At 39.2% G+C, this 20,830-nt stretch overlaps 1 protein-coding gene across 1 annotated transcript in view; it reads left to right on the forward strand.

Moving 5' to 3' along the window:
• Nucleotides 1-319: 319 nt before the first annotated feature.
• Nucleotides 320-20,830, forward strand: part of EFHC2 (EF-hand domain containing 2) — a 91,764-nt gene continuing 71,253 nt past the window's right edge. Inside the window, exons 1-4 of the mRNA XM_032219215.1 lie at nt 320-1,348; nt 2,494-2,682; nt 9,551-9,701; nt 15,390-15,613. Coding sequence (XP_032075106.1) covers nt 1,163-1,348; nt 2,494-2,682; nt 9,551-9,701; nt 15,390-15,613 — 750 coding nt within the window. The 5' untranslated portion in view covers nt 320-1,162. The remainder of the gene's footprint in view (nt 1,349-2,493; nt 2,683-9,550; nt 9,702-15,389; nt 15,614-20,830) is intronic.

Consider the following 20,830-nt stretch of genomic DNA (forward strand, 5'->3'; position numbering starts at 1 on the left):
ACCCATCTCACTATCCAACTCTGACACGGACACGTTTGCAGATGCAGATTTTTTAAAGCTGCTAGGAGGAAATCGTTTTAATAGTCAAAGTCAAGATGGAGGCTGCTAATATCTCCAGTTACAACTATCAAAGAACGAACACTATAGAAGCCAGTCTATATACAAAATGAATCTGCTCTCCAATTTTCTTCCTCAGTGAGACAGATAAAAATTAAAATGATAGTACCAGTGAGGGTATTTTTTTTAATGTTAATGGCTTTACATGAATTTGTTTTCAAAATTATTTTAATGGCTCATGTAAGAAAAAAAAGTTTGTGATGTTTTAAATACTAAAAAAAGACAAAGGATTATAGAATACTGGCCAATCATATCAGGAAAGGTGCTAGGTTATATAATCCCAATTTGAAATCAAGATACTAGATAAGGAACAAATTGGGGATTATTATTTACTTCATCAAATGTGAAAGTGAAACAGATTACCTGCACTTCTCAGGCTACAGGTGAGTATAGACAAGTATATATAACTGTGAAATTAGTGAATGATATATTACAGCTTAACAAAGCATCCTAGGATGTTTAGTTGATATTATCCTACTAATTTCAAAAAGACTTATACTCCTAAATGTGTATAACAGATTTTAGTTAAATATACATAAAAGAACAATGATCATTCTCTACAGGACTGATTGATGAGGCATTATTTCGCCAGCCATTGAGTGGACAGAAAACAAACTTTCCCAACGTGGTAGATGCCTTCTAAAATAAAAATTGAAGGGATCCGAATTTTCGAAATGAAGTCAGCTGTATTTCATATACCACCTAATATATTGTAATATATTACAGGTACCACATAAAGTAACTGTAAGCGTAAGTATAATATAATAAAAGTGTTACCTGTTGGTTATGTCCATTTTCAAGAATTGGCCTATGTCAATAAAAATGTCCATTTAATTAATCTGTGACCTAGGAGGGGAACAATCCCTTGGGGACGCACGAAAGACCTTTCCTAGCAGTCCCGTAGATGGAACTTCGCATACCTCAACAGCAAAGCGCGATCCAACAGCCCACGCAGGTTTTGCAGCAGAGTCTTGTGTCTGCAGGGGGCAGCATAGAGCAGGGGTGAAGCGAACGCACCATTCCCCGCCACCCTATGTGACGTCAAATGGGGGTCTCCAGGCAACTGGACTCCAAACAGCGCGGCTGCGCTTCCTTCGGCCTTGGTAGCGCGGAGGGCGATCAGCCAGGTTCGGGCAGCAACACCAGCCCTGAGGCGGCGGGGGGCGCGGCTGGCAGGACCCCTACAACTATGGCGCTACCGCTCCTGCCCGGGAACTCTTTCAACAGGAATGTAAGTATTGTTGAGTAAGATCCAGGGGCCACCGGGAGCTCTCTAAGTTTAGGTTTACAGAATGTTTTGCGGGGATACCTATGCACGTGTGTAAATTTCGTGCGTCAAACTAATTCTAAATGCCCAATAACTGCCGTCCAACCAGAGAAAGAATCTCTTCCCTTCAGAAGGCAGACTCAAACTCTGTCTTTGATCAGGTCTCAGATTATTTATAGGATTCGTCAGTGTGGTATAATCCCTGCTTGCTTCCTGGACCTGCACTATCTGGGTAAAAAAAGGCTAAACCTGATTATTGAGAATCCTTGGTAGAAATATGGCTGACGTACCAGACAGAGAAGGTGGATGAATCAGTTTTATTTTCACTCTTCTTTCATTGCTAAAATTGGCAGAATAATTTATATATACACCCTGCCTTTCTTAGTGTGTAATGCTTTCTGATACAAAGACATGACTAAGTCTTATATAGAGAAGGATTTTACAACTCATTGGCAGTGCGGGTTAGAGATTTAGCCAACATCATTTCTTGGCTGCTACTCATCTATGCAGATATAAAAATATCTTACACTTTAAAAAGCCACATACTCTAGTAGTCCTATCCTTATTTAATATTTGAATTTAGCTGTGTAGCTGTCCACTTTTTCCTCTGTTTTTTTAGAGTCATAGTACAATGAAATGTTTCAGAAGTGTACCTTGATAGATTTTGCCTCTTGCATCATCAGCCCTCCATATTTTAGTAGTTTTGTGTGTGTGTGTGTGAGAGAGAGAGAGAGAGAGATTAAAATGTATATGTATGTTTTCACAGAGAATATCCATTCCCATTGTTATTAACAGAAATAGCACTTTAAATCTGCAAAGTCAGGTCTGTGTTTTGTTACATGATAAGTTTTAGCATTGGTTCTTGTAAAACTAAGGCACAGTATTAAGATGGGCTCTTAATATTATGCAGTCTTGCCCCACCTTTATCTTTAAATGTGATTGAAATACAATATTTCAGCACAGATAATAGAATTGATTGCTACTCAGGTTCCTTCAGAGTTTTATGGATTTGAACAATTATTATATAAATTATTTTGTATATTTAAAACATTATTTTCCTTAATTTGTTTTTAAATAATTGTCTTCTATTTATTTCATTTTGATTGCAGCTAGGAAAAGAAAAGTTCCATAAGTCTCAACATTGGAGTTACTGCAATAAGGTTTCTATGTTGGTGGGAGAAGACAAACCTGGAATAGGAGGAGAACCTTTGCTTGGACAAAAACTAAAACCAAAGTATAGTGCATTTCCTAGAGGTGTTGGAAGTGATGCACCTTCATGGGTAGCATTTGATAAACAGGTGAATAATTTGTTTTTTCACACTGATCTGCTGTTTTTTGTGTGTGTTTCATTTTCCGTAATTAATTGGATCCTAAAATAAGTTAACTGAAAAAATGAAAGAAAAAAAGTTTATTGTACCTCATAAAAAGCCTTTTGGGAGAATCAGAGACTGACCATTGCACATCAGATCATATGAAGTGGAGGAATTTCTAATGAGGAAGAGAATAGTCCAGAATTGGTCGAAGTCTTTGCTATTGAGTTATTGAAATCTAGCCAGACTGCCAGACAAATTCTGTGCTATTGGACTATACACAAAACATTTTGGAGGTTGGACAACATGTAGAAGTGCCTGCAGGAACAGTTAGAAGTCAAATCTTCTAGAGCTCTTCAACAGTTTTGAATTATGTATAAATAACTTCTAGTCTATGTGAGTGTGTGTTGTTCACAAGTCATATTATTAGAGAACTGTACACTCCAACGTTGCAAACTGTTAGATGAAATTTAACAGATTTATTCAGATGAAAAAAAAATGCCCGGTCCAATTGACCAGAAATTCTTTCTTCTTACTTGTTTCATCTCTACTATTGATTTATTCTACTGAATTTGTAAGCAAATCAGAGTTTTGTTATCCTGGATACGCTATGTGCAAAAGCACACTTGGCCTACATTTGCTGTTTTATAGTTTTTATGAATTTTATAAATATTAGTTGTAGCTCCTCTTGTGCAATAATCCTACTTTTTTATTTTCTTTTTGTCAAAAGACTCTTCTCTCTTCATCTGACAGGGCTGATCACAGCATTCTACACATAAACCAATAGAAAATCACATCATGGCAAAGGGTGGGCAAAGGGGGAATAGAAGATTACAAGCTGCATGGCATTGGGAGGGGAAAGGGCATGTGTGGGAGTAGCTGGCTCACATAGTTCATGTTACATGAGGCTGCATAGTGAGTCCTGGCCGTTTAGGCCGGAAGGATGTTTCTGGTGCGATGTTTTTGCATCCCTGTGTATGTGTGTTTCAGACAGCAGACACTGCCCTGCACACACACACCCGGAATGGATTCCAACACTGTTTTTGTTTTAAAAGGCAGCGTCTCCTTCTTCGTCACTGGGCATGCGGAAGGGATCTTTCCCCATGAAGGGGTTGACTGTTCATGTAACTCCATGTGGTTGACAATGTGAATGTTCTTCTGTGGAGCCAAGCTAGAGAGTATATTCTTACACATAGTTAATAAAGAGGGTACACATTGGATACAGCAGCATAACAGTATCAGCAAAGCAACAAGGGTTATAACGGTCTTGGAAACATTTCCCAGCCAGCTAAAATTAGGTAACCAAGAGGTCATCCAATCCCATCAGGAGTCCGAGGCCTTGTATGTTTGTCCAACTGCTTGAACGGTATCATGTAATTTGTCCATACTGGTTTCAATTTGTCCGGACTGGTTCAGATAATGACAACAGGTAGCATTCAACCAAACACATAGTAGGGGGATCTGCGGCGAAAGACGGGGCAGCCGGTCGGGGGAGTGGAGGGTTAGGGTTAGGGTGGAGGGTGCTCTGCTCTGTTCTCCAGGTCAGAGACAGAGACAGCCTCAAGCTGTGGTTCCTGCTGGTTGGTCATGGTCAGGCTGCTTCTGCGTTTGTGTAGGTGGTTGTATAGGTGGTTTTGGCAAATATGGTCTTACGTGCTGTCCTGGAATCCAAAGAACTTTGTCTTTTAGTGGATTGCAGCGTAGTTCCTTTCCCAGGTAATCAGGTCAGCAGGTCAGCAGGTCCTCGCCACGTCAAGTCAGGCAAGCAGCAATAGTAGACAGGTGGACGGGAGGTGTCTGCAGTAGGTGGAGCTGCAAAATGACGAGTCGCTGCCGAGGATGGTGGGCTGCCGGTGTGTTGAACTGCTGGGAGGCCAGGGGGCATTTTCCCCTATTGCCAATATATCTGTCCAGGGCATGTTTTAATGTCTGGTTGGCGCGCTCAGCCAACGCCTGACCCTGGCTGTTATAAGGAATGCCAAATTTATGCACAATGCTCCATTGGTTACAAAAGACAGCAAAGGCTGCACCTTGTCTGTTTTTAATTCTTTTGGGCGTCCCAGCGATGCAAAGGTCCGAATACAATGATTAATAACATGTTTGGTGGCTTCACCCCTTTGTGGGGATGCCATAATGTAGCCTGAATACGTATCAATGGAAACATGTAAATATTTCCAAGGGGCAAATGGAGGATATTGGGTAACATGCATTTGCCAAATTTGGCAACACTCTGTTCCCCTGGGGTTTACCCACATAGGGAGAGGGTTTGCCTGCTGGCTACAGGTGGGGCATAGTTGAATGATGATTGCTGATGCCTCCGCCGACGTAAGGCCAAATTGTTTTATGAGCGCTTTTTTATTCTGATGAAAGTAAGAGTGGCTATCCCAAGGTGTGATAGCAGAACAAACATTGACATGGGGTGGGGGCTGATGCCGCAGCGTCAGCAACATCATTGCCCTCCTGGAGAGGCCCAGGGAAAGGCTGATGACTTCAGATATGGGAGACATGGAAACAATAATAGCGAGAGGAGACAAGACCTTGTAAAGTGAGAAACAGAGACAAAAGTTGTGAATCAATAGAAGAAGAGAGATAAGACTCATACAAACAGGTTATAATCTGAGTCACATAAAGACTATCAAGAATTAAGTTAAACGGTTGTTTGTATCAAATAACTGAAAGGCCAAGATGGAAGTGGCCAATTCATCTGTTTGAGCAGATTTTTGTGGCTCTGTGAGCTGGGTGTGCCATGTACCATCCTCCTGCCAGGCACATGCTCCCATCGGCAAAGACAGTTATAGCGTCTTCGATAGAAAAAAGCTGTTGAAGGAGGCTTCCACTGGAGCGGAAGGGCTTTTGTAATTAGGGCTGCAAAAAGGGCGGGTGTCTGAGAAATAGTGGACAAGTGTCATGAGATCACATTCTTAGGGAATCAAATTTGGATTGGGGAGGCCGAACTGCAGCGCTCCCATGGGTTGGAGAATTTTATTAACAGCCCGCAAATCATGCAAAAAACTCCATTTACCAGATTTCTTTTCTATAACAAACACAGGGGTGTTATAAAGGCTGTGGGATATCTCTTTCCTCTTCCTCTCTTCTCTCTTCACTTTCTCTTTCCTTCTTTTCACGTTCTTCTGTCACTTTTTCCTTCTCCCTTCTCTCTCCTCTTCCCCCTCCCTCCTTCACTTTCATCACTTTCTCTTCACTCTCTACTGCCCAACCTGTCCCCATAATTTACCTACTAAATAGGCACAGTTCCCTTACTGGATCCTTCGCTCACTCAAACACATACACACACAAACTTACACATGCACAAAACCATTTTTCTCCATTCCAATTCGGATCCTATAAATCAATTGCTCTGTGAAACATCTGTGATAAGAATTCCAAGGGCTTCCCGGGGGGCCGTGGCCTGCAGAGGCCCCGTATCAAACCCATCCCCTCCCTTTAGCTGAGGGGCGGTAACATTGTTAGGCAGACCCTTGGCAATCGCCTTGTTAATCTCTCTAAGGTATTCGGAGGTCCAAATGGCAAACTGAGAGGGGGTAAGAAGCATGCCTGACAAAAGGTTTCGGAACAGTCCCTTGCAGTATGGGGATTGCACCCCATAGGTGGAAATTGCTTGAAAGGAAACGGGGAAACAATCCTGTATCAATTCCATGTCCCTTTGATTGAAAGCATCGCGCAGAGCGTCTTGGAGAGCGCTACGCCACACTTGCGGGGTGGGGGAAGGGGTGGAAGGGAGAGGGGAAACCTTCTCTTCCGGAGGGGCCGGGGGAGGTGGAGAGGCCGGGGGAATTGGAGAGGCCTCGGAGGGGGCCATCGCCTGGCAAGCAGGAGAGGCGATCTCCTCGTAGCGTGGAGGAGGTGATTCCGAGGGCTTAAAAGCAGCCCCCTGCATACCTTCCTCATGAATTTGAAGGCATCTTACAAGAAGTCTCCAAGTAGTGAGAACTTCTGGCGGGGCTCGAGGTTCCTTATGAAAATAAACACCCAATTGAAGCCATAAGGAAACTTTAAGAGAGCCCTTCTCTGGGTAAATGGGACAATTCTCATAGATGTAAGCCAATAGAGAGAGGAAATGTTTTTTCGGGGGAATAGGAAGCGGATGGCCTGTCGCTTGAGAGATTGCAACAGACGATTTAACGATTTCCCGAAGCTCCTGCAGGTGTGCAGTCTGAGCCTTCGAGAAACCTGAGCCCATACTCACGATTGGGAGGGTGCTCCGTTCGCTAATGGCAGGCCCTGGTTGCGAGACTTTGCCAAGTCGGGGATGAGCGAAAGGCTGGTGACACAGGAAGATCACGTCGATTACGTTGCATCACGTCCATCAGAAGGCTGCGTGTTCGAATCACGTCGGGGTCACCAAATGTGAAGTTTCCGCTGTTCGCCCATGAAGCCAATGTTGAGAAAAGACAGGAGACAAATTTTCTCGGGATGGAGCGACCCAGATTGGGGGTCTGGTAGCCCCTTTTATTGAGACAGGACAAAGGCAGGAGGAGCAATAGCATGTGATTAAAAACAGCCTGTAAAAGTACAATTTCTAATCTACTGCTTCAGGAAAGTTCTCTCTATATATGGTCAAATCCTGGACGTCATTGGTAGAGCACATCTCAGAATGTTATGTTATGCATTATCAGGATGTTATGGCTTTCTCGGAGCCAGTTGTCTCCTGTGTGATTCAGCGTGGCTCTGCATGCCCCGTTATCCACTGGGCCATGGGTGACCGCTACGCCTACACAAGGAACTATATTACAACACAATAAATATTAAGGATACATCTAGCTTGGGATTTTGACTATAAAGTTCTGACAGAAAGTAATCTAAATTATAAATTTAGAAAAATCTTACAATACCATGAATGTGTTTAGTACCTTAGAAATTGACTGCCTCTCAGCCTCTAATTCCTCATCTAGAAAATTAAGGTAATATTGATTTAATTTGCAAGATTATTGTGGGGCTACTTAGATAATGGTCTATTACAAATCATATTTCTGTACCTTCACACTCTAACTTGGATGTTTGGAAACAGACTGTTAGGCTTCCTGTGATTAGCAAGCCCTCTGATCCAGGATTGCCAAACACAGTTTAATCCAATTTATTGTCTTGCTTTTCAGATCTTGCTGCAATCACACACTCTAATTACAGACTACTAGAAAACAATGGAAAAGGGCTATCACCTCCTGTCCATGCTTCTTTCCAAAATGTGTTTGGTTGACCATGTGTTACACAGAATGCCTTTAGCCAGATCCTGTAGGTCTTTGTGTTTTTTATATAGACAGAAGTATTCCATTTGTAATCCAGCATTTAAGTGTATCATGTGAAATGCTCACAGACTATTCTTTTTACTCCTAATTTTATATTTTCAAAGTATACAAATCCAAGGATTACAATGATTAGAGAAAGGTTTGCATTTCATGCATAGTAATAATACCTAAAATGATGGTCTTAAATTTTCTGTTTGTGTAATGCTTGCCACACAAATGTAATGTTTGCAGCATGATTTACAAACTAGTTCAGCCAAGTGCTTTGAAGGGAAATAATTTCTCAGTCTGAAAAAAAACCCTGTGGGACAGAATTCATATAAATCTAAATAAAATTACTTAACTGGACTATGGATTAGGATATAGTTAAGTCACAAATTGGACAATTCATGCTTGAAAATGTTTCTTATAAAACATGTTCATTAAACTGTATTGTTCAAGCAAGCCAAACATATTGCAGTTTCCTGGAGTGCCTCCGGGATTTGGCTAATGGCCATTCTCACTGTCTCCCACCATGTTTTTTTCTCTCCTTGATGTAGAATTTCTATTCATTTGATTGAAAAAGAGAGAATAAACATCAGCACATATAGTACATTCCAAACACCAAGCAGATGGTGTTGAATTGTTTCCAAAGCTTCATACAAGAAAAAAGGACATTTCAAAAATTCAGATTTGAATTACCTGAAAGTATCATTTGCAATGTTTTTTCCTTGTTAACATGAACATTTTTCTTAATGAGGCTTGTGATTATTTCCATTTGATATTGGTAGTGCTAGCTGCAGAGTGTTTAATTAACTATGCATAGTCTGTGTAATTAGGAGATTAAATCTATCATTAAGGGTAAATTCAGACAGGACTCTATCTTTCATAATCTTTTTCTGGCCTACATAGCTGCTGTCCCTCTTATCTTGATAACAGAACATGCTTTGGTATTCTTTCAGTAAAGCATGCTAAAGGATCTCTTCTTTCTGCAATATGCCATCCTGATTGCATCCACTACAAAAATATATGCCATCATATTAAGACAGTTTTAAATCATTTATTTTCCAATGAATATTACAAAACCAGAAAATCTGGATAGCCATGTGTTTACAGTATCAGGACAATCAGACAGAGTGACATTCAATAGAATTCCTTTAAAATTTTTATAATTTCTGTTGTTGTGTCCCTGACAATTAAAAAAGTTGTTTACTTCTGAGAATTTCTGTTGATTTCACTTCTTCCTTTCCTCCCTTCCTCCCTTCCTTCAGAAATAGGAAGATGTAATACTGATGTAATAATCATTCTTAGACTGTTGAGCTTTGTTTATTTGCGTCATAACTAAATGAAAGGATCTGGATAACTAATCAATTGTATAATAAAATAAATTCCAGTGTTATGATTCTATAAAAGATCAATACACCTTATTAAAATATCTCCATAATAAATACAAAATAGCATAGTCCTTTGTTAGAATCCAACTTTTCCACTGTGTGTATATGTGTATGTGTTTGCATACTGTATATATATATATATGAATATACTGTGTGTGTGTGTGTGTGTTGTTGTTAGTAGTAGTAGTAGTAATAGAATTGATTTTCTTTGCTTTTATGTAGGTATTGTCTTTTAGTGCTTATTTTGATGAAGAAGTTCCTGACAAAAATCAAGAGCTGTATAGAATAAGACATTGTAAAATATATTTCTATCTTGAAGATGACACAATTCAGGTTGTTGAACCCCAAGTGAAGAATAGTGGAATTCCACAAGGTATTTTATATCTTTTTACTACAAATGTTTTAACAGAATAATAGAATTGGAAGAGATCTCTCTCTTAACATATTATCTATATTTTGCTAATCATCTTTTATTTCCCTATTTCTAACTTCTGTTTTATTCTCCAAACATCAATAAAACAATTCCCATGTCATGTAATATTCAGTTTGTTCTTTCTCCTTAATTGTAAGTGTTAATCTATTCATCTCTGCACATTCTAATATTTTCCTAATGATATTCTCATCAGTAGGTATCTCTTCACTTTTCCAGTTTGGTGCAAATACAATTTTAGCTACAGTTAATACATGAATAATTAGATATGCATTCCCCTTACTATAGGCTTCAGGTAAAATTCCCAACAAAAATATTTCCTGTGTTAAATCAATGTGCTGTTAAATCATCTTTTCCAGCCACATATGCATTTTTGTCCAGTATTTTTTTGCTTCTACGCATGTCCACCATGTATGATAATAAGATGCAGGTATCTGGTGGCACTTCCAACACTTAGCTGACTTATCTTTAAACATTTTTGCCAACCTCGCTGACGCAAAGTGCTATCTATAAAACATCTTATACAAATTTGCTTTATATGCAGTTGACATTGTTAATTTATAGTTCCTGTCCCACAATTTTTGCCATTTATCTAGTTCTATTGTGTAGTCAAAGTTTTTTGCACATGCTATCATTGTCTTCTTCACTTGTTCATCTTCCAGTTTGATGTCCAGTAAGTAGCTATACGTTTTCTTTATCAATCTTTCTTCTGTCCCTATTAATATTTTATCTAATTCTGTTAATTCTTTATAGAATTAATTTAACATATAATTTAACATCTTTTTCATATTTATTTATTTATTAAATTTATTAAATTTATAGGCCGCCGGGTGGCTTACAAAGAAGGAAGAAAAAATAAAAGAAAAATAAAAGAATAGTTTAAAATTCACAACACGCATTCGTTCTAATCGGGGCTGGACCTTAACAATAAGGTCAACAGCCCCAGGCCTGCCAGAACAGCCAGATTTTAACAGCTTTCCTGAAGGCCATGAGAGTGCGTAAGGTCCGGACCTCTGGGGGTAGTTGATTCCAAAGGGTCGGAGCAGCCACAGAGAAGGCTCTCCTCTGGGGGCCCGCCAGCCGACACTGTCTGGCTGACGGCATCCGAAGGAGGCCCAATCTGTGGGATCTTATCGGCCATTGGGAGGTATGTGGCAGTAGGCGGTCTCGCAGGTACGCTGGTCCTAAGCCATGTAGGGCTTTAAAGGTAATAACCAACATCTTGAATTGCGTCCGGAGACCAATTGGTAGCCACTGCAGCTTGTGGAGGACAGGTGTAACATGGATGTACCTCGGTACACCCAATATCGCTTGCGCGGCTGCATTCTGGACTAACTGTAGTCTCCGAACGCTTTTCAAGGGTAGCCCCATGTAGAGCGCATTGCAATAATCCACCCTTGAGATGACAAGGGCGTGAGTGACCGTTTGAAGTGCCCCCCGATCCAAATAGGGCCGCAATTGGTGCACCAGGCGAACCTGGGCAAAGGCCCCCCTGGTCACAGCCGACAGATGGTGTTCCAGTGTCAGCTGCGAATCCAGGAGGACCCCCAAGTTGCGGGCGCTCTCTGAGAGTTGTAAGTTTTCGCCCCCCAGGATCAAGGACGGACTGTCTGGGCTGTCCTTCGGGGGCAACATCCAAAGCCACTCAGTCTTATTGGGATTGAGGACCAATTTGTTCATCCCCATCCAGATCCTGACAGCTTCCAGGCATCGACACATCACGTCCGCCGCTACACTGAGCTGGCACGGGGCAGATAGATACAGTTGTGTATCATCTGCATATTGATGGTACTTTATCCCGTGCTATCGTATGATCTCACCCAGCGGTTTCATGTAGATGTTAAATAGGAGGGGGGACAAGACCGAACCTGTGGCACCCCACATTTGAGGGGCCTAGGGGTCGACCTCTGCCCCCCGACCAACACCGACTGTGACCTGTCAGAGAGGTAAGAGTAGAACCACCGTAAAATGGTGCCTCTCACTCCCACCTCCTCCAGACGTCACAGAAGGATACCATGGTTGATGGTATCGAAAGCCGCTGAGAGGTCAAGAAGCACCAGGATAGAGGAATGCCCTCTATCCCTAGCCCGCCAGAGATCATCGATCAGTGCGACCAAAGCGGTTTCCGTGCTGTACCCAGGCCTGAAACCAGACTGAAAGGAATCCAGATTTTTGAGTGCCATGCCACCTTGATCACTCAATTCTTGTTTAGTTTTGAGCTCCCCCTTTTGTATATTTGCTTAGTAATCTGAATATCTATTCTCTTCATTCTTTTTTCTGTTCATCTGTCCATTTTTTCACTAAAATCTTAGTTTTCTCTTTATTTATTTTCAATCTTGCCACTTCTCCATATTCTTCTATTTTTTAATTAATTGCCTAATACATTTTCTGAGAGTCAAGAACCACTTAATTATGTTGAGCTTCAGACACAATATAAAATTTAGTGGAATTTATTGCAAAATACAGTATATAGTTTCCCAAAATAATTTTGTGATGGTCCTGTGATTAGATTTATGTGTGAATTTTAGAAACGATATTTCATACGAATTATAATCGTGTTTTGAATCTGAAATTGAAAAGATAGTTTAAATTTCCTTTATCTTTGAGAGTCAACAGTTTAAAGTTGATGACACATTATCAGTAAAAAAATTACATTATGCTAAATCTAATACTAACTGATTTATGTTTATGAACACTAAATGGGAAAGTTACATGTTTTCTTCAGAAAGGAAATCCTTTTTTCATTCAGTTATAATGAAGAAAACAATTTTTGTTTATTTGCTTTTAGTTTTTAGTATAATATTTATAGTAATATTTCTGAGTTTTAATACAGCTGTAACACCACCTTTTACGATAGATAGATTAAAAAAAAAACTAATGAAGCATCAGGAAAATCTGTTGGTCATTTGGTTGAGGTTATATCCAGCATTTCTATTTGCAGTATTCCTCCCATGTTTTGTGTTTTCTTTCCAAACCCTAACTCTAACCCTAATCGAATCTCAATTAATTTTTATGGTTTTGCTAAAAACAATGTGCTAGAAACTGAGACACTGTGGATCCTGGTTCTTTAGGTCCAAAATGATATGGTGACTTAGGGTCAATCACTGTCCCTCAGTCCTAGGGAAAAGATAATGGCAAACTACCATATTTTTTGGAGTATAAGATGCATCTCCCCCCCCCCCAAAAGAAGGTGAAAATCTGGAAGTGTCTTATAGTCCGAAGGTAGGTCCGCCCACCCGCTGGTCCCACCCACAAGCGTCCCGGGGAAGCATGGAGGTCGGGAATCCGTTGGTGAAGCGGGCGCTGCACACGAGGTGTAAGGCAAGGTGGCTAGCAGCTTTGCCTGCCCCTTCTCTAGATGACCTAGGCGGAGGGCAGTCAACTTTTGCTCCTGGCCCATGAGGAAATAGGTGAGTCTGCGGAGAAGGAAGAGGGTGCGCGGCTCTGCGATGTGCAATGGGGCACTGGGGAGGAACACATTTTCAGGTGGCAGCGCCAACTTTACACCCCATTTTTGGACTTGGGGAGGAGATCACACCGCTGCCACCCAAAAATGCTTTCCTCCCCGATTTGGGCAGAGGCCAAAAAAGTGGCTAACTGCCTGAAAAATGCCATTCCATGTGATGGGTATTGCCAAAAGCGAGCATCACTTTTGCCAGGAGCAAAAGCCGACTGCCCTCTGACATGCGCACACTCGCATTTGCGAACCAGTAGGGAAAGTAAGTGAATACCACCCTTGGTTGTTAAGTGAATCTAGCTATCCCATTGACTTTGCTTATCAGAAGGTCCAAAAAGTCATCACATGATCCAGGAACACTGCAATTCTCTTAAATATGAGTCAGTTGCCAACTGTTTGAATTTAATCACATGACTGTGAGGATGCTGCAAGAGTCATAAGTATGAAAACAGTCTAAAGTCACTTTTTTCAATGTTGTGATAACTTTGAATCAGTGGTGGGATATGACCGATACAGGCATACCGGTGCCTGCTGGGAGCACCAAGTACTGTTCCGGTAGGGTGCTCCGGAGGGCCCACCCGCTTGCCTGGCTCGCCTTACCTGTATTTGAGCCAATCGGGGCTTAAGAGCACGGAACATACGCACACGGAGCATATAATGCCTGTGCGATGTTTCACCAACCAGCTGGAGCGTTGTGGGTGGTAAGTACGCATGCGTATGCTGCCGGTTGCAATGGGATCGGGAACCCACCAGTGCTTTGAATGGTCACTAAATGAAATATTGTAAGTCAAAGACTACCTATATTGCATTGTCATATGTTCCTTTTTGAAGAATTGCTTAACTCAAACTAATGATACTCAGTGTTGCAGTGAGGCATTAGTAACAATTGAGTGTGGAAATCTGCTCTCCTTTGAAGCCAGGAAAAAAACAGGGTAATTTCCATTTTCTTCCATGTTATATAACCATTAAAATATATTTGATTTAAAAAATGCTCAGAAGTATCCTTTTACTTATTTTTTCCCAGTAACATGTTTCTCTATGAGCTATAGCTTTTTCCCAGTAACATGTTTCTCTATGAGCTTCAGGGGAGAGAGCTAAGAGGTTCTTACATACATGATGTTTTTTTAAAAAAGTATGCTTCCATTACTTATTTTATTATATATTGAATCTTTTCCAGGAATTTTGATCCTTTCCCTTAAGACGTTTCAAACTTTCGGTAGCCATTTTATATGAATGTCATAGTCTTGTGCTTTAAAGATAGTCATAAGTAGTACTATGCTATTGGACATTTATTTTAATATAAGTGTTCTCTATTTCTTCCCCTACTCTCACAGATATTAATCACAATACCAATTCTCTAAATGATTCTTTGGACAATTTAAGGGATGGGATAAGGACTTGCTGTTATTTAGGCAGATAGGAATTATAGTATCGCTTTCTGATATAGGGATTCAAGGGGGCTCCGATTGCATTAGAAAAACAGTTAAAACCATACAATTTAATTAGAAACCAAACAAAAACGTATTAGAGCAACACAGTACAACTTATAACCACAATTGAGCCCAAAATTTATGTTACTAAGCGAGACATTTGTTAAATGCGTTTTGCCCCATTTTACAATCTTTCTTGCCCCAGTGAATCAATGCAGTTGTTAAGTTAGTAACAGTTATTATGTGAATCTGGCTTTCCCATTGACTTTGCTTATCAAAAGGTCACAAAAGTGATCACATGACCCCGGGATGCTTCAACTCATCAATATGAGTCAGTCACTAAACAAACTGTTATAAGTAGAGGGTAATCTCAAACAAGGAATGCTAAAATACTGGCAATTGTTTGAAATGTTACATATTTACCTAGTAAGCTGCTGGAATTAGAGGCACAAAATTCTGTAAGTTGCATTCAGAATTCTGAATGCATATAGAAATAATATATCAAGGAATAAAATCCTGATTTACTGTTTTTATCAATGATATTGTGAGAGAAATTCTCAGATACAAGTTTCAAGTGGCACAGTCCAAAGGGCGCTGTTTAAATTGATGTTAAATTCACCCTATTTAATATTTCAGGCAACATTTCTGTTACCATGTAACTATTTTGAGATTTCATGTGAATAATGTTAATACACAATTTCAGTTGGGAGTAAGTTATATTAATTGTGTTTTTCTTCAAAACAGGAACACTTCTTAGGCGCCATCGGATTCCACTCCCGCCTCCTAATGAAGATCAGTTTTATACTGTTGATTATTTCAACCTTGACACTGATGTCATATTTTATGGCCAACGATACAAAATTATAGACTGTGATCAGTTCACAAAAAATTTCTTGAGAAAGATGGGAGTCAAAGTAAATCCCCCATTGGAACATCCTGATGATCCCTATACGAAAGGACGCCAGAAGGTTAGATGAAAGAATGGTTGACAAAACTATAGTTTGTATGGTAAAATTAAGAACAGCTTGTACATAACAAACAAGGAAAATTTCATGTTGGGAAAGGAATCCTTCTTAAGAAGAGGTCTTACATTAATAATCCATATTTAATTACATTTCTTGTATTGGTTTGCATATATTTCTTATTACATATTCCCTCAGAACATGACCAGACGTATAGCTTAAAATTGTGTTTACCATCACTATAAATAGTGCTATAAAATTTGGTGCTTCTATCAATGAGTAAACCAGATTAAATTGGCAGTATCTTCATGTGTTGTGCTTAGTATTCAAACAATATCCAGAATGTGTTAGATAGCATGTAAAATCTCTTGCCTTCTCTCATTTGCAAATAAAATTTTGAATAGTAGACCAAGAAAGTTAGTGCTCAAAAGTACTGCAGATAATAAAGTTCCTTTAATATTTTTTAAAATTCTGCAATCTTAGGAGTAAGAATGATTATATACAGTGGAACCTGTTTAAAAGAAACTTATAATGTACTATAAATGTTTTTTTAACTTAATTTGATTGAAAGGTCCATTTTTCAACACACATCAGCATGGAACATAGTAAGCATAATAGCAAGCCTCTCTTCAATTGCAGCAGTAATTATTTTATTTCTCTGATAAAAAGCACTGATTGAATCTTTGTAGTCTACATTTTCTTTGAGAATTTTCAACTAACATCAATCAGCTACAGTATGTGGCTTGCAACTTGTTTGTTGTCTGGCAGCTGACTCTGTTTCAAGATATAGATACTGTCCATTTTGTATTTCATATTTCAATATGTGACTTGGTTGTTCATTTGTGTATCCGGGGCAGCAGAAATGTCTGGCAACATCAAGGGCAACTGGGCAGACCTTTTAAGATAGCAGTGTTCACCTTCATATAAGAGGGGGGGATATAAAAGGTATCTAAACATTGCCTGCCCCTCAACAACATCTGACTAGTTTATCGTAGCTAGCAGATCATCCCCTTAACAGTCAAGAATCAAGGGTGAGGGGAATCAAAGAAAACTCATTTTTGGAGCCTGGAACATACATTGCTGAATAGAGGCAAGGTGCCATAGCTCAAAGAGAAACAGTGCTCATGGCAGCCCAACTTTGCTATTATAGCATTGACATTACTGTAATTAGTGAGACCAGGCTGGCTTATGAGGGTTCATTACAGGAAGTTGCAAGTGAGGTTTTTTTGGAAAAGGAAAATAGACTGACAACAGGACTCACATAATAGATTTTGCAGTCAAAACTGCTCTGCTGAAGAACTCTACCCACTGGAATAAATGAATGCCTCATGAAGTTCTGCTTTCCTCTCAGCATATCCTGGTATATAATAATTGTCAGCACCCATTTTCCAATTCTCACCAGCACATTTGAAGATAAGAAGGCTTTCTATGAAGACCTGAATCAAATTATTTGAATAAGCTTTGACAATGACAAATTCATCATTTTGGGCGATTTCAACACTAGGTTGAGGAAAACAACTTGGACACATTCCTTGTGAGATTTATTATAGGAGAAAATGTGGCATTTATATTAAAGGAAGCAGAAGGAAAATAGGCACTGGAGATGAATTAGATTAAAAAGAAGTAAGAGCTGAAGGTTTCTCTCTAAGTAAGACCTATTGCCTAAAACTGTGTAGCTGTTAATTCAGGGAAGTTGATACAAAAATTGTAAGAGGAATTTGCTGAATGTTTACAATTACTTTTTATTACTTTATTACTAAATATAACACAGTGCAACAGAATTCCCATTATATAAATCTGCCCAAATGTGTTCTTGTATGTATCCCCCTTTGAGACAATTTCATTTAAATTCTAATCTTGCTGATACTTTAAAACATTTTGGCAGTTGTTTTATTGTTCTGGAAGGGATTGTAAAATATGTAATATATTCAAAGCTGCTTGGCTTTAAAGCCTAGAACTTAATAATAAACATAAAATAATAGCTACCCTAAGGAGAGATTTCATGAAATAAATCAACTGAACAGACATTAGTTGACCTACCCTAACCTACTGAAAACCCTCAATGCCATTTATTACAAACCTAGCTGTACTTTACATTACTAGAATGAATGTGCAGAATGTTCACAGTTTATCTTGTAATACATGTTTGAATCAATGTAATAGCACTGCAACCTTTTACATAGATTTTAAATTGGGATTCTCCTAGCTTAAATGTAACTGCACTATGGTAACTGTCAAATTAATTTAATACTAGTTTCTGTTATCATTTGTCCTTTCCTATGTTGCATAATAATTAATTTACTATACAACAAAAGACAATGGAATAAAACTGATGGAAAAAAGTAGACTCCTTTTTGTTGTCCCAAGATGTTTTTTCAAGAAGCAATTGGACTTTTTTCTTTTGAAGATGTTTGTCTTCTCATCCCAGAAACTTCTTCAGCTCTGACTGGGTGGGTTATGGGAGCTGAAGAAGCCAAACGCTTTCAAAGAAAAACAAAGTCCAGTTGCCTCTTGGAAAAAGCACCTTTGGGACAACCATGACCTGGATGACTGAGAATCTCCATAGATACTCCTTTATGTTACAGAATTGTAGATAAAGAGCCATATAACAGGGGTGGCTGAACATATAGAGTTCTGCAGTCATCATAGTAAGTGCCAAGAGATTATGAATTAATTTCTGAAAGCCATTGTTAAGAATAGGGACAGTGGATTTAATCTAAGATTTCTTAAATCAAGAATTATGGATTATTCCTAATTATACTATAATAGAGAAAATAAAAAAGCAGGTGTTAGCGCACTGAAACATAGTTTTGTGTAGTAGTTCTTTTGTCTGGGACAGGATCAGTAATTGCTGATTGAAAGGCTTTTCTATGCTGAACTTATAACTACTGAGAGCGTGCACATATGCTCACATGTCTTTACTCAGTTTCATGCAGACTTATTTATACTTCTGTGATGCTTGCTTGTTTTCTCTTAATTATATTTCAATGTTAACTAAGCAAAGAATGGAAACTCCGCTTCCCTAAATGTTTAGAACAAGATACAAAGATGTTTTACACACATCTTATAAATGGCACAAATGATGTATCGGAAATCAATGTCCATAATTGGTTATGCACAGGGACCTGATAAAAATACATACCGGATTGACTAGTAATATTTTCACTTTATTATCTGCACTACGCTTCTCTTTTCAGTTGGCTCATTGAGAATGTGTGATATTACAAAAAGTTCAGTAGTGGCAGCTGACCATCCTTTTTTTTTCTAAATCCATCTGATTCTGCACACATGTATACACACAGACACATAGAGTCTGGAGACTTTTTGCACAATTAAATATTAATATATTCAGAAGAAAAAATAAGCTCATAAGAAGCAGGGAAATTTTGCCACAGCTGGCCATTTAGATTAAGTAGCCCTTGTGCACAAATATTTTGTGTACCCTCAGTCCTTTTATTTTTTAAACATATTTTTTATTTCCATTTTCATAACATACAATCACATGTATACTATACATAGCCAGTATCATATAGTAATAACTAATGATTACATCAGTTCCTCTTGTCATCAACGTCCCCCCAAAAATAAAAACCCATTATTAGCTCTTCTGCTCTCCATACACCTCTTTCTTCTACCTCTCTCCTACTTCCTATCTTAGCAATAGCAGTTAGACTTATATACCGCTTCATAGGGCTTTCAGCCCTCTCTAAGCGGTTTACAGAGTCAGCATATTGCCCCCAACAACAATCCGGGTCTCATTTTACCCACCTCGGAAGGATGGAAGGCTGAGACAACCCTGAGCCGGTGAGATTTGAACAGCCGAACTGCAGAACTGCAGTCAGCTGAAGTAGCCTGCAGTGCTGCATTTAACCACTGCGCCACCTTGGCTCTAGCCATCTTCCCTCCATCATCCTTTCCTACTCTACTTCCCCTTCCCTTCTCCTTCTCCTCTCTCTACATTCCACTCCTCCTTATCCTCATCCTCCTCATGTTCCCCCCTTACCCTCTCCTCTCCCTCTCTTCCCATTTCCCTTCTGTTTCCCACTCTTCCTCTCATTGGTGTATTTCCGCTTCTGAGCAAACTCCGATCTATGTTGATAGTATTTATACTTCCATAACAATATACTTAACATATCGTAGTTTTAAAGAAAAAATAAGAGAAAACAGTATTCATGTGCAAACATATTACATTAGAATCTAACATCCCTCGTCAAACTTCCCTCCCTCCTACCCTCCCCCCAACCCCCCCCAACCTTCCCTCCCCCGACTTCCCAGAACCCATACACGGTATAAATCTTTAACATAAATCTGAGTCCCCTTCGGGGAAAAGGGCGGCATATAAATGAAATAAATTCAATTCAACAAAAACAGTCTAAAATATATTGGGGAAAAAAAAGTAAATTTTTTTTGATAACTTCTTTACATCGAGCTTAGCTCCTCCTTGCTAAACTAACTTTAAACAATTTATATCAATCCTGGTGTTAATCATAAGCTATCTGGAATTTCTTAGTCCCGTATTTATTTTGAATATAATTAATCCATTTTTCCCCATCTCGTTTATCCATATTTATTTTGTATATAATCAATCCATTTTGCCCAGTCTCATTTATATCTCTCGTTTAATTGGTGCTTAAGATATGCAGGTATTTTAGCCATCTCGGCTAAATTTGTGACTTTCAGTGCCCTTTCTTAAATTATAGGCAAGTCTTCCTTCTTCCAGTATTACGCCACCGACAATCTAACTAAAGTTATTAAGTGCAAAGTCGAATTAATCTCTGCAGCTGTACATTCAGTCCATAGATGTACCCTTATTCATATTTAAAACAAAGTATTCTGCTAACACTTTTTACATTCATTAGTATATTTCTCATGTCTAAATAAATTTTCATTCAATCTCCCAACCCCTTCTTGATTGCGTCATCCCTCCCAACTCCATCCAAACTGGGTTATGAACTGATGAAACTCTGGCACATATCTTTATCTTCTTCACCCTAGAAAACAAATCATTGGTAATAGTTTGTTGATTGTTGTTTTTTTAATTGTTGATCCATTCATCTGGTAATCACACGGTTTTGGCTTTGTTCCTTGGCGCCTTGTACTTTTGAGGGAGAGAGATGATCCATCCTTGTTGATAGTTGTGTAGTTTGCTGTCTATCTTGTCCTTCTTGTTCTCTTTCTCTCGGTCCAGGTGGGGCAGGATGTCCGGCCTTCAAGATATTATAG

This window comes from Thamnophis elegans, chromosome 6 (assembly GCF_009769535.1).
Source record: "Thamnophis elegans isolate rThaEle1 chromosome 6, rThaEle1.pri, whole genome shotgun sequence".
NCBI lineage: Eukaryota > Metazoa > Chordata > Lepidosauria > Squamata > Colubridae > Thamnophis > Thamnophis elegans.